We start from the raw sequence: 13,746 nt of genomic DNA on the forward strand, positions 1-13,746 counted from the left end.
ATGGCAAAAATTTCCTCAAAGTGGGGAATCAGCTCGTCTACCTCTGGTGTCGAACTCTCCCCATCTGATTCTATCATGTTTACACCATTGCCCGTATTATGATTAGGTAGCGGGTTTGAGGTAACATTGGGGAGAGAACCATTCCCTTCAATCTTCAACCACCCGTTCTGGATTAAAGCGTGCACTCTCCCTTTGAGTGCACCACAGTTGTCAGTTGAATGCCCTTGTGCCCCTCCATGATATTCACAACGGGCAGTGGCATCATACCACCTGGGGTATGGTGGCTGAATTGGGTCTAGGAGAACTGGTACTATTTGGTTTATACCGACGAGGTATTGATATATTTCACTGAGTGGGAGGGGAAGGGGTGAATCAGGATTTCTTGGTGGTCTGGGGTTATTTTGAGGTGGTCTGGGTTGGGTAGGTGGAGGAGGAGGTCTAGGCTGGTAATTTGTAGGTGGTAGGTATTGTGGGCGTGTGTGTGGATAATTTGGGAAAGGAGGTGGAATGTTTGCAACTGTTTGGCCATGAGGGGGAGGATATGGCCGGTAGTTATTTTGAGGAAGTGGGGAGTAATTATTTTGCCGGGTGACGGAATGCACATCACCCTCCTTCTTTTTGCCAAAACTGGCAGTTTTCTTCGCAGGATTCTCAGTCAACTCCTGCAGCCGTCCCATCCTTAAATTAGCTTCTATCCTCTCACCGGCTTGGATGATGTCAGAGAAGCTGTTGGAAGTGTTTCCAATCATCAAATTGAAGTAGGGAGCCTTCAATGTTTCGATGAACAGGGAGCATAGTTCGTTATCAGTTACTGGAGGATATACTTCTGTAGCCTTCTCCCTCCATCTTTGGGCATATTTCTTGAAGCTTTCCCTGTCTCTTTGCACCAGGTTTTGAAGGTCCCTCCTTGTGGGGGCCACATCACAGTTAAATTTGTACTGCTTCAAAAATGCGTCCTCTAAATCCTTCCAGGAGCGTAGTTTGCTCCTATCCAACTGAATACACCATCTCAGGGCTGCTCCGGAGAGGCTCTCGTGAAAGAAGTGGACGAGAAGTCTGTCATCTTCTGTCAAGGCAGACATTTTGGCAATGTAGGTTGCCAGGTGAATGCGGGGGTCTGAGTTCCCGGTGTACTTGTCGAAGTCCGGGACTTTGAATTTGGGTGGCACCACCACATCTGGCACCAATCTAAGTGACGCCACATCGACTGAACCATATATGTTCAGTCCCTCTATTGCTCTCAGTCTTTCCTCTAGAGCAGACAATTTTTCATTTTCCCTGGTCTTATTTTCTTCTCCTACTGCAAAAGATACTCCCCCAGCTGGGAAATGAGAGGTGGAGTGAACCGGAGGGATCAGTATTGAAGGGTATAGGTCGGCATTTGAGATAGCCGGGTAATGGGAGAAAGGTGAGTCATTATTTATAGTAGCCGAATTAACAGTAATTGTCGGATCCGAGATAGGTGACTGAAAGGTGAAAGAAGTTGAAGCTTGATGCGGATCATTTGTTGTAGGTGGTGGGGGAGGTAGTGGTAGGTTAGGTTCTGAAGTGGGTTTATTTTGTGACATCTCCCTCATTAGTCTCTTGAGTTCTGAGACCTGGTCTTTCAACTCGGATACTTGCCCTTGTAAGTTCTGTACTTGTTCCTGATCTTCCATTATCTTCTTTGTTCGGGATCTCGTTAAGTACACTCGTTTGGGTTAAACCGTGTGCTTGGTCAGACTTGCTTTGTTCGAAGCAATGTTGATTTCTGTAGGCAAATAAATAAAAGCTTTTAGTGAATTTTGAATTTCGTAAAAAAACTAAAGGTCCTGGTTCGGACAAAGGATATAGTGGCATTTGGGAATGGCTGCATCAATTTTATCATGGCATCATTTTGAGTGAGAATCGGATAAGAACTCTCCTCCGATATCTTTTAAATATTTGATAAAATTTTAGATTGAGAATCGGATAAGAACTCTCCTCCGATCTCCTTTTTAAATATTTGTTAAAATTTTAAGTGAGAATCGGATAAGAACTCTCCTTCGATCTCTTTTAAATACTTGTTAAAATTTTAGATTAAGAATCGGATAAGAACTCTCCTCCGATCTCTTTTATTTTAATAGGAATCTGATAAGGACTTTTCCGATCTCTCGAAACTTGATTACAGCTACCCGTCACGAAATCCTAGAACTAAGGGTTCTGGCATTTAAAGATGCCGAGGCTCGGAATAAGGCTTCTTTTAACTCATTGGTACCTTGTAACTAGTCAGGGGATACCAAACCGAATTTTCCGACCTTCCTATATGGTCGCCTTACCAGTACCTTTTGATACCCGATCTATCCCATTTACCCATCTTAAGGTTCGGTTTTACTCTGCCTTGTGACGCCTTACTCAATTGTCTTTTGCATTATTCTAGTGATTCGGCCTTACTATTTTCCCGACTTATTGTTCAGACCTTTCATTATTTTAAAGAGACCCTTAAGATACAGTTACCTACATTTTATCCGACCACTTATATGCTACTCGGGACTAGAAGACTTATGTTCAGGAATAACAAAGATTAATAAAAAGAATGGACTGGTCAACACGGAAGTAAACTCGAGAATGACCTTCTTCGTGTTCTTTAGCGCAATATAAACTTGGAGAAAATTATATATATATAAAGAACAAAGGAAATACGTAAAATAAGAACTAGCACTTAATAAAAAAAATATGAGCACTCACCTGTGGGCAGTCGGATCTATTGAACTAACTACGGGATCACAGAACGTAATGGGGGCCGCGGGCTAATAACCTGAAGACTAAGGTTCGCCTTGAAATGAAGAATACCTTGCTAAAATGCAGACTGATCAAAATTATAGCCGAGTATGAATGAAGTTGAGCTTGGACAATGGGAGTAGAAATAATGATAACAAAGACAATAAGTGAGAATGTCACAGGATAATGAACGAACTGAAAATGGAGAGTTTCAGTATTCAGAAATCCCTTTGCAAGAAAATACTTCAGAAAACAGGTTTCAAAAGTCTTTCTCACGAAAGCTCAAGGATAACAAAGTAACGAGCTGAATTAAGTTTCAGAGTCCTTCCGCTATATTCACTATTCTTTTTTTCGTCCATTGTACAGTTTTTCATGCAGGTATTTATAGGAACCGGGTGCTTCCCCTGAAGGGTCAGGATCTATTTTGAGGGAGATGGAGGGTCAGGATTTCAAAGGACATGATCTGAGGCACAGGAATTAAAGAGAATCAGAACGGACGGTCGAGATCCCCTTCAGAATATTTGTCATTTTCTTCTTCTAATCTGACGGTCCCAAATTCTCTTGTACGGGGCGATCCGAGGGCTGGGAATAAAATGCGCCGGTCTTGTCGTCTTCTTCTTTGATCCAAGGGCTCCAGACTCGTCCTTACAAATGAGATCAACGGTGGAGATTGAGATGTACAGCACTGTCGTGACATACTTTGGCACTTGTCAGTAATGCGGGTGATTCTGAGCCGTGCGGTGGGGATCTCGTCTGCCACGCTTTAACTACCTCGGCTCTGATTATGACGACGGTTAGCGGAAGTTTGTCTTATTCTTTTTGCTATCCGACCTCCTTTTTTTTCCGATCTTCCTAACACGCTCTTTTCCGATCTTTCATGCCGGTCTCCCTTCTACCGATCTTTACCACACCGGTCTTCCCTTTTATCGGGTTCGGTCCAGTCAAAGCATTTATTTCCCTTAATTCTCGAGGCGTCCGCTTCGTTTTCTGCATGCAATAAATGCTCAAATTTTCCCTATATATACCTTCAACCGGGAAGCCCTACCTCATTTGACTTTCTCCCCTATTCTCCTCATTTTTCCTATTCTAGCTGCTCCGGCAACAATCCCGGACAAGATGACCGCTTTTAATCTTTTTCCAGTTGCCCTCTTTGTTCCTTGCCTGAAAATCTACGATCCCGGTGATCGCAAAATCATGATGACCTTATCTGATGACAGTGAGAGAACTGGACTAATTAACCGATCTGGATCGAGGACCTTAATCGTGCCGATCTCGAATCGTTCGCCCGATATAATCGGCGAACTGATTTCGGGTGAGAAGACTGCTAATATTCCCCTCAACACCGGTGACTGCTCTTTGGCATTCATCTGGCTCCTCTCCACACTGGGTGTTCCGACAGCGGCTCGGTTTCGAGCGGTAACTTTGATGACGACCTCTCTCATTCTCATGAGAGTCATAGTCCCCCCAGCCGGTCTCCTGGTCAAACACACCTTTTGACTCAGCCACGAGACTAGGCTTTGACATAGGCCTTTTAGATAGGATGTTCCACCGATCCCTAAAGATTGCCCTTATGATGTAATTAGACCTTTAATGTAATCCGATCTCCAGAGATCGCCCAAATGATGTAATTAGACCTTTAATGTAATCCGATCTCCAGAGATCGCCCAAATGATGTAATTTGACCTTTTGGAAATAAAATTTATTTTGTCAATTATCACTTTATTATTATTGATTATTCTCTGATCTCTGGTGTGTTTATCCGATCTGGTTTTCAACTGAACAGCCCTCATCTGATCCGCACTTCCAAACATTTTCCTTAATTAGCCGATCCCTAACTAGCCGGTCTCTCCTTATGGAATTTTGGAATATTCGTGAGACGTGTCAGAACAACTAGCGAGTCCCGCTAACCGATGCACTGCCTGGAACATCGTGAGCATTAAATGCTCGGACGAGTATAAATAGGGGTGGGGGTTAGCCAGTTGCTCCCTTATGTCATTTTCAATCTCTCGCGAACAACTTCAAAATTCTCTCGTTTTCTCAAGTTCTTCCGACACCGATCAGACTCCAGTAAGGGTTTTGATCCTTCTTTTAGTTTAAATTCCTTGTTTCCTTTGAAAATGAGCGGCGCCGAGGGTCAGAGAGCAGCAAGCCCCCCTTCCGTTCAGATCTCGTGATCATCCGATGAAGTGGAAGTGGTCGACCAAGCGTGCGACCTGAACCTTCTAGGGTCCCTGTTCCAGCTCGAAGGCAAGCAACACCATCAAGGCATGTACCTTCTTCAGGGAGGGAGAATCTTCCCATGGACGAGTTGCCATCGGTCCTTCAAGAAACCGATCTACAGTCGTTCAGTCAGGAATACAACATTCATCCTGATTCATTCGAACTCATCCGGTGTCATGGCGATATCCGAGTCGATCACTTCTTCGAAGAGAATGACATGATTATAGTATACGAAGAACAATTAAAAGCCGATCTACGGTTCCCTTTGGACGACTTCTTCAAGGAAGTTTTAAAATATCACCAAGTGTGCATCGCTCAAGTTCACCTGAACTCGTGGCGAATCTTAGTAGCCTTCCGAGGCCTATGCCGAGCTAAGGGGCTCCGACCTACAGCTAAGGTGTTCGCCAAACTGCATAGGCTAACTCATCGAAAGGATGACGAGTATTGGTTCTTCCAGGCGAAACCCCATTGTGGGCTTTTTACCGACCTGCCTTCCTCCTTGAAGAATTGGAAGAACCGCTTCTTTATCCTGAGGAGTAAAATTCCGAACAGCTTTGAGGGCTTCCCTCGCAGCTGGCTGCACCAGGGCCCCGTACTTCCGAAATGCATCACCTTAAATAGAGAAAAAGGCCTGATGGTGATGGAGCTAAAGGATCAGGCGGGCAGAGAGAAGTTTTCTTGTCTGGATGTAGTGACTGTCGAACTGCATCACTGGACAATGGAGTTGATCACGGGCAAAGATCGCGGGCTTCAGCTCTCTGACCTCGGCATCGATATTTCCCTATATCTCAAATCTTTGGACCTTAGCGATCTCACTGACCTCTTCTTTGTGCAGGTATGGCAAGCGGCGAAGCCTCCAAGGAGAGCCGGAAGCGAAAGAGAGAGGTCTCCCAGAAAGTGCGAGAGATGAAGCGATCCGAGCTGCTCCAGACGCCCAGCCATGAGCCCGGGGAAATACAAGGGGGCCCACCTCAACCTTCGGAGGTGGAAGTGATTCGATCTCCTCCTCGCCAAGAAGAGCCGCCTCCACCTCCTTTAGTCGCTTCGGGTGCAGAAGGGGGTCCTTCTCAACGTACCACAAGGACCCTCTCCCGCGGTGCTCAAGTGCTGATCCATTCCTTGGAGAAGAACCGAACTGTTCGGGAGAATCCGGGTTTGGCTAAGGTTTTGGGGGCTTCCATCTGCCATCGAGAGAATCGGGACAGGCTGTCCTCGGACAATCTCGATGACATCTTAACTCGATCCATGAGCCTGAATGTGGAGTGCTTGGTGAATCAGCACATCATCCGAGAGAAGGCTCATCGCCTGGGTAAGGAGGTCGAGAAGATGGGTCATGAAGTGTCTTCCCTCCGATCCCAACTCTCATCCGCTCAGAACTACATATCTGAAATTGAGGGGCGGATGAAGTTCTACGAAGATAAGCTAGTCGAGCCAGCTCATGTTCTGGCCGAGCGAACTCGTGTCCTTGAAGAAGTTCAGGCGCTCCGGGCCGATGAAGTTGCTCACCTCACTGAGGAGCTCAAAGCGAAAGAAGAAGAGATAGTGACAAGGGAGGCCGGCGCTTATGTGAATGCTCACAAGGATCTCCTGGCCGAGCTCAAGAAGCGGTACCTTGAGGAGGATTCTCCTGGATGGTCGACCTGGCTCCCCAAGACGACGAGGAAAGCGAGGAGGAGGCTGAGGGTGAGAGAGGAAGTGAGCAAAATGTAGATCAGGTTGGGGGTGATCCTCCAGCCGAATGACTTGTATAAACTTCAATATGAAATGAAATCCTCTTTTGTTCGGTGAATGGATGTGATCGGAAAATCTCTAAATTATTTAAGCACTTGATTGTCTGAGCATATTAAAACAACTAAAGGTGATTATTAATCTAAGTGTAAGAGCTCGGAAAACACAATAAGCATGAGATCGGCGGGGAACCAACGCTAAACGGGATTTGATTAAAATTGAAAATTTGGCTTGAGCACTTAAGGTCGGGATCGCCATTAAACTGGATTGGAACCTTAACTTGATTATTCCCAAACTTTTAAAATGAGAGATCGGCAATAATACTGGTGACATAAAGACTAGTGTTGGTTCAATTACTTTTAACAAGAGAGATCGGGAATGTAATTGACTGATCAGGGTACTTGACTATTGGTTTGAGAAATCGGTGTGGCTTTAAATGGTACGGGGACTTAGTGTTAAATCGATTCCTTTTGAGTGAGAGATCGGAAATGTGGTTGTCTGGCAAAGAGAGATCGGAAATGTAATTGGCTGGCAAAAGGAGACTTAGCGCTAGGGATCAGTTTCGAAATTTATTGATTCTGGGGATCGGCCAAAATATGATGTCGACAATACTCTTATTAAAATATAAAAATAATATATATATATATATATATATATATATATATATATATATATATATATATATATATATATATATATATATAAACACATACCATTAATTTAATATCGCAATCAAATAATAAAAAATATTTTAGCAAATTTTTTTTTAAAAAAATATTTTTTATATACATATTATTTCTTTTTTATGAAACAGAGCTTAAGTTATTAGCCTATTTATTTATATTAAAAAATTTTCAATCATATTAGAAGTGAGAAATAATCAACCATCATATTATATTAGTTAATGAAAATGCCTTTGCCGTTATGAATTAAAATATATTAGTTAATGATTAATTTAACATTGTAATTAAATAATATAAAATATTTTAATAAAAAAATTAAAAAATATATATTTTCATAGAGAAATGGAGAGTAAATTATTAATCTATTTATTTATAATAAAAAAACTTTTAATCATACTAGAGGTGATTTGTAATCAACCATCATATTATATATATTAGTCAATGAAATGTCTTTGTCATTGTGATTAAATTTTGATATTTATTTATATTTTAAAGAACTCTTTAAAAATATCTGAAATTAATTAATTTATATTAAAAACTCTGTAATTATATTAGTTGTCAACCATCAATATTATATATATTAGTCAATGAAATGTCTTTGTCATATGATTAATTTTGATATTTATTTATATTTTAAAGAACTCTTTAAAAATATCTGAAATTAATTAATTTATATTAAAAACTCTGTAATTATATTAGTAGTCAACCATAATATTATATTGCTTGATGAAAATGTCTTTGTCATTTATGGCTAAATCCATTGATTTGCATAATTAAATAAGTCATATTGTTTGAAAAAGTGATGTAATCAATATAATTGCCTGCTACAACAACATCCTAATATTTAATTAGAAGTATAAAGAGGCTTGTTTTTAAATATTTTTGTGAGTTGATGATTCGATAATTTATATTATTTATGAAAATGTGTGTATTAAATTTATATAAAAATAAAAATTATATTAAAATTATTATAATTTTGATAATAATTTATTCTCATCACTGTATTTATTACGTGTATATTTCTCATATTTTTAACAGAAAAAATATTTTTTTATTAAAAAAATAAATTTATATATATAATTAATTAAGATTGATTTTAATAATTCACTTGTGTACATTTTAGGAATTGGGTTCCTTTTGTTAAAGCCTTTGTTTGAATAATAGTTGCGGGAAGAAAATCATGTAATGTCGGGCTACTATCCCAGAGCCAAATCTATATCTAACTATTGCCTTAAGTGTGGCTAGGATTGAAACGTTCTTTTCACTGTACTATCCATCCTTCAATCTGTACCCTGTTTCCCTTATCTCCTCAAACGTGACACCTCAACGGCACGTCAAGATGCCACTTGGCTAACAGTCAACTGCTTCAAGGAAAAAAAAAAAGTTATATAGTTTAAATTCATAAAAGAATATCAATTTAAAAATTTATTGGAACGTGTATTTTCCAAAAATTGTAAATTTATAAATTGAATGGCAAAGAATAATTTGTTAACATCTAAATTATTACTAATTTATCCTAAATTTTAATATATTTATTTTTAAAAAATTTGTTTCATAGATCATAAAATTATTAAATAAAGATAAATATATTTAGAAAAGACCAGTGTTATTAATTACCATATTCTATGCTTTTTAAAGTTTAAAATAAATGAAATTTAATGTTTCGTAGTGCTGAAGGTAAAATTTTGAAATTTTAGTAATTTATTCTTTTCAATAAAATGCCAATTTACATAAAAAAAATTAACTATTTATATTTATTATTCATTTTATTAAAATTTTTAAATTTTAGATAATTAAATTAAATATTTTAAAATTAGAGAAATTTTATCAATTCTCAATTTTTTTTTTCAAAATTCTAATAAGTATTTAATTCTTAAAATTAAAAAAAAATCTAAACTTAATATTTATATTTTTAAAATCAAATAATTTAACACCTAAAATTTATCAAAATCTATAAATTTTTGTATCTAATTGATCATTAACAATAATAAAAATAATTAAAATGTCTTTAATTTTATATATATTTTTGGAGAAAGGAATGAAAAATTATGAGCTTCTTTGTCTAATTTAGTCGTCATATATTACGATTGAAATGAAACTTGTCTTCATCCACAAGCTCATCTCAAGGCGAACTCATAATCACGAGAAACGAGAAAGTTGAAACTCTAGATAGAGTTCTCGCAAGTTGAGTTATGATTTGTAAGCCTAACCTACTAGATTTATATTTTCAGGCAAAAAAATACTTTTTCATTTTATTTTAAAGAATCAAAAAAATTATTTTAAAATTTTTATATTTAAATGAAAAAAAAAAAGAAAAATTTTAAAATAATTTTGAAAAATTCTTGACAGGAGAAATAATTAATTTTAATAAGAATAATATATTTATTATACTATTTAAATATAAATTTTAAATTAAAGAATTAAATTATAAATTTTACTAAATTTGAAAAATTAAATATTTAATTTTAAAAATATAACAATTAAATCATAAGATTTTGTTAAATTTTAAAAATTAAATTATAATTTATCAAATCGTAATGTGCAATTGGATAAAATTTTCTTCATTTTGAAAGATTTGGTTTTAATAATATATTTGATGGGTAGTGATTACCTGTTTAGATATCCAAATTTAAATAAAATGAAAATAATAAAAAAATCATATTTGCTAATCTAAATTACCAAATTAATTAAGTAATTATTAGACCGCTCCTTTCTTTGTCAGAGTCGGTTACTAATCCTGTTATTTGCTTTAGCTTTCAGCTTACTGTTGCAGAGAGCAGAGAAGAGTCCACAATGATGGAGAGTGAGTCGAATTCAAATCCTAAAGCGCCCTTATTGATCGGAAATGAGAGAAAGCGAAGTGGGAGACTGAGTCGAACGCTCAGAGACGATTTTTTCTCCACATTGCTTGACAAGGTTCGATCTGGCGTGGATATCGAGTCTCCCTTTTACATTGACGTTTCTAAAACCAAAGGATTGACTAAAGGTCTGTCTCTGTGTTTCGAAATTCTGTTTGTTTGGTTGCCCGGGAAATGAAGGAAAGGATAAGGAAATTTGTGAGAAAGAGAAGTTTCTCCATTAAATGTAGATAATTGGTTGCTGTTTTATTAGGCTTAAAATCAAATGCTACACTAGGATTCTAGGAATGTGTTTCTCGGTAACCAAGCAGAGCATCTCCTTTGTACTCTTTCTACAAATTTTTTGAGTTGTTCTTTTGTGAACTAAGAATTTTTTTTTTTTTTTGGATTATTAGATGAGAAGAAATACTACGAAAGACAATTTGCTACATTAGAATCGTTTGAGGAAGTTGATTCTTTGGAATCGGATGACACAGTCCATGAAGAGGACGATGACGAACAGCTGCAAGCTGAAAGGGCCATGAGAATCTCTAATTATGCAAATATTCCACTCTTGGCATTTAAGGTACAATCTCAAAGGAGCTTCTTTAAAAGAATTATTTTTTGTGAAACAGAGCTTAGTTATTAATCTATTTATTTATATTAAAAAATTTGTAATCATATTAGGGATAAATTTCAACGACTGTTACTGAACTTATATAGTTGTAATACTACAGTCCTTTAACTTTAAAATGTAACATAAAACTTTCTAAACTTTCAGTAATTGATGTGAATAGCTTACACATGGTGCTTAGTCAATATTTTTCTCTTATCTCTTATGTAAATTCTAAAATTATTCTCTTCATGCATGAAAAATTATTCTGTCTATAAAGAAAATAAGGATTCAATTTACATATGATTTAAGAGAGAAAAGAGAAATATTAACTAAGTTTCATGCTGAAACTGTTCAGGTTAGCATCTAACTGAAAAATTGGTAATTGGAGGTCAGAGGAATTTTATTGTGCAAAATTTGAAAGTTGATGAGGTTTTAAATTACATTTTTAAGTTGAGGAACTGTAATGTTATAATTAAATAAATTTAGGGACAATTGTCAAAATTTATCCATCATATTAGAGGTGATTAGTAATCAACCATCATATTATATTAGTTAATGAAAATGCCTTTGCCTTTATGAATTAAAATATATTAGTTAATGATTAATTTAACATTGTAATTAAATAATATAAAATATTTTAATAAAAATTTTGAAAAAAAAACATTTTCCATAGAGAAATGGAGACTAAATTATTAATCTATTTACTTATAGTAAAAAAATTTGTAATCATACTAGAGGTGATTAGAAATCAACCATCATATTGTATATATTAGTTAATGAAAATGTCTTTGTCATTATGATTAAATTTTGAGATTTATTTATATTTTAAAGAATTATTTAAAATATATGATAATTAATTAATTTATATTAAAAAAAATTTAATTTCATAGATGCACTTATAACTTTCATCACACATCCCCGATTTAGGGATATCCTGGATTAAATGTCCATTGATTTTATCAGTGTAAACAGGTGTTCCATTAGTCATTAATGCATATACAGGAATCTTGTGACGGTACTCATCATATTCATCAATTTTATGGATGTAGTTGTAATATTTATCACACATTCTCGATCCAGGGACATCCCAAATTAAATGTCTATTGATTTTATCAGTGTAAACAGGTATTTCATTAGTTATAAATGATACATAGATCTACTTAACAGTGATAAGTGTATAGTATACTCATCCCTTAATAGAGAATGATATGAATGAAATAAAATTTTTGTTAGTAGTCAACCATAATATTATATTACTTGAAGAAAATGTCTTTGTCATTTATGAATAAATTCATTGATTTGCATAATTAAATGAGTCATATTGTTAGAAAAGTGATGCAATCAATATAATTGACTACTACAACAACATCCTAATATTTAATTAGAAGCATAAAAAGACTTGTTTTTAAATATCATTTTCTCATTAAATAATTAAATAAATAAATATATATATATAATTAATAGAATAAAATTAAGATTGATTTTAATAATTCACTTATGTGCATTTTAGGAATTGGCGTCCTTTTTGTTAAAGCCTTTGTTTGAATAACAGTTGTGGGAAGAAATCATGTAATGTCTGGCTATTATCCTAAAGCCAAATCTATATCTAATTATTGCCTTAAGTGTGGCTAGGACTGAAACTTTCTTTTCACTATACAATCCATCCTTCAATCTGTACCCTATTTCCCTCCTCATGCCTGACACCTCAGCCGCAGGTCAAGATGCCACTTACCTAACATTCAACTGCTTCAGGGAAAAAAAATTATATTGTTTAAGTTCCTAAAAGAATACCAATTTAAAAATTTATTGGAATGTGTATTTTCCAAAAATTATAAATTTATAAATTGAATGGCAAAGAATAATTTGCTAAGATCTAAATTATTACTAATTTATCCTAAATTTTAATATATTCGTTTTTAAAAATTTTGCTTCAAAGATCATAAAATTACTAAATAAAAATAAATATATTTAGAAAAGACCAGTGTTATTAATTACCATATTCTATACTTTTTAAAGTTTAAAATAAATGAAATTTAATGTTTCGTAGTGCTGAAGGTAAAATTTTGAAATTTTAATAATTTATTCTTTTTAATAAAATACCAATTCACTTAAAAAAAATTTAAGTTCATTTTATTTAAATTTTTTAATTTTAGATAATTAAATTAAATATTTTAAAATTAAAAAAATTTTATCCGCACTCAAATTTTTTTTAAATTTTAATGAATAAAATATAATTTAATTCTTGAAATTTAAAAAACTTAAACTTAATACCTGTATTTTTAAAATTAAATAATTTAATTTTTAAAATTTATCAAAATCTATAAACCTTTATATCCAATTAACTGCTAAATATAATAAAAATAACTAAAATACCCTGAATTCTATATACATTTTTAGAGAAAGGAGCGAGAAGTGACGAACTTCCTTGCCTAATTTAGTTGTCACAAACCACGATTGAAATGAAACCTGCCTTCATCCACCAACCCATCCCAATACGAACTCATAATCATGGAAAACAATAAGATCGAAACTCTAGAGAGGAATCTCGCAAGTCGAGTTGTGATCTGTAAACCTAACCTACCAAATCTATATTTTCAAGCGCAAGAATTTTTTTATTTTATTTTAAGGCATCAAAATTTTATTAATTAAAATTTAAAAAAACATGCATTGAAAAACTTAAGAAAAATTTTAAAATAATTTTGAAAAATTATGGATAGAAAGAATAATTAATTTTGAAGAGAATAATATATTTATTATACTATTTAAATATAAAATTTAAATTAAAAGATTAAATTATAAATTTTATTAAATTTTAAAAATTAAATTATTTAATTTTAAAAATATAACAACTAAATCATAAGATTTTATTAAATTTTAAAAATTAAATTATAATTTATCAAATTATAATTTTCTTCATTTTGAA

At 34.5% G+C, this 13,746-nt stretch overlaps 1 protein-coding gene across 1 annotated transcript; it reads left to right on the forward strand.

Annotated features, from left to right (window-relative positions):
- The first annotated feature begins 10,110 nt into the window (after window positions 1-10,110).
- On the forward strand, window positions 10,111-10,902 carry LOC110671244 (metal tolerance protein 4-like). The gene is made up of 2 exons (XM_021833658.2): window positions 10,111-10,356; window positions 10,624-10,902. Exons 1-2 carry the CDS (start codon window positions 10,164-10,166, stop codon window positions 10,854-10,856), a joined length of 426 nt encoding a protein of 141 aa, XP_021689350.2. The 5' UTR covers window positions 10,111-10,163; the 3' UTR covers window positions 10,857-10,902.
- Window positions 10,903-13,746: the final 2,844 nt, after the last annotated feature.

The sequence above is a fragment of the Hevea brasiliensis genome, chromosome 15, assembly GCF_030052815.1.
Source record: "Hevea brasiliensis isolate MT/VB/25A 57/8 chromosome 15, ASM3005281v1, whole genome shotgun sequence".
In the NCBI taxonomy this organism is placed as follows: Eukaryota; Viridiplantae; Streptophyta; class Magnoliopsida; order Malpighiales; family Euphorbiaceae; genus Hevea; species Hevea brasiliensis.

Excerpts from the sequence above, each read along its gene's own strand:
- LOC110671244 (XM_021833658.2), top strand. The coding sequence starts at position 10,164 with ATGATGGAGAGTGAGTCGAATTCAAATCCTAAAGCGCCCTTATTGATC. Across the intron at positions 10,357-10,623 it reads AACCAAAGGATTGACTAAAG|ATGAGAAGAAATACTACGAA; the intron begins GTCTGTCTCTGT and ends TTGGATTATTAG.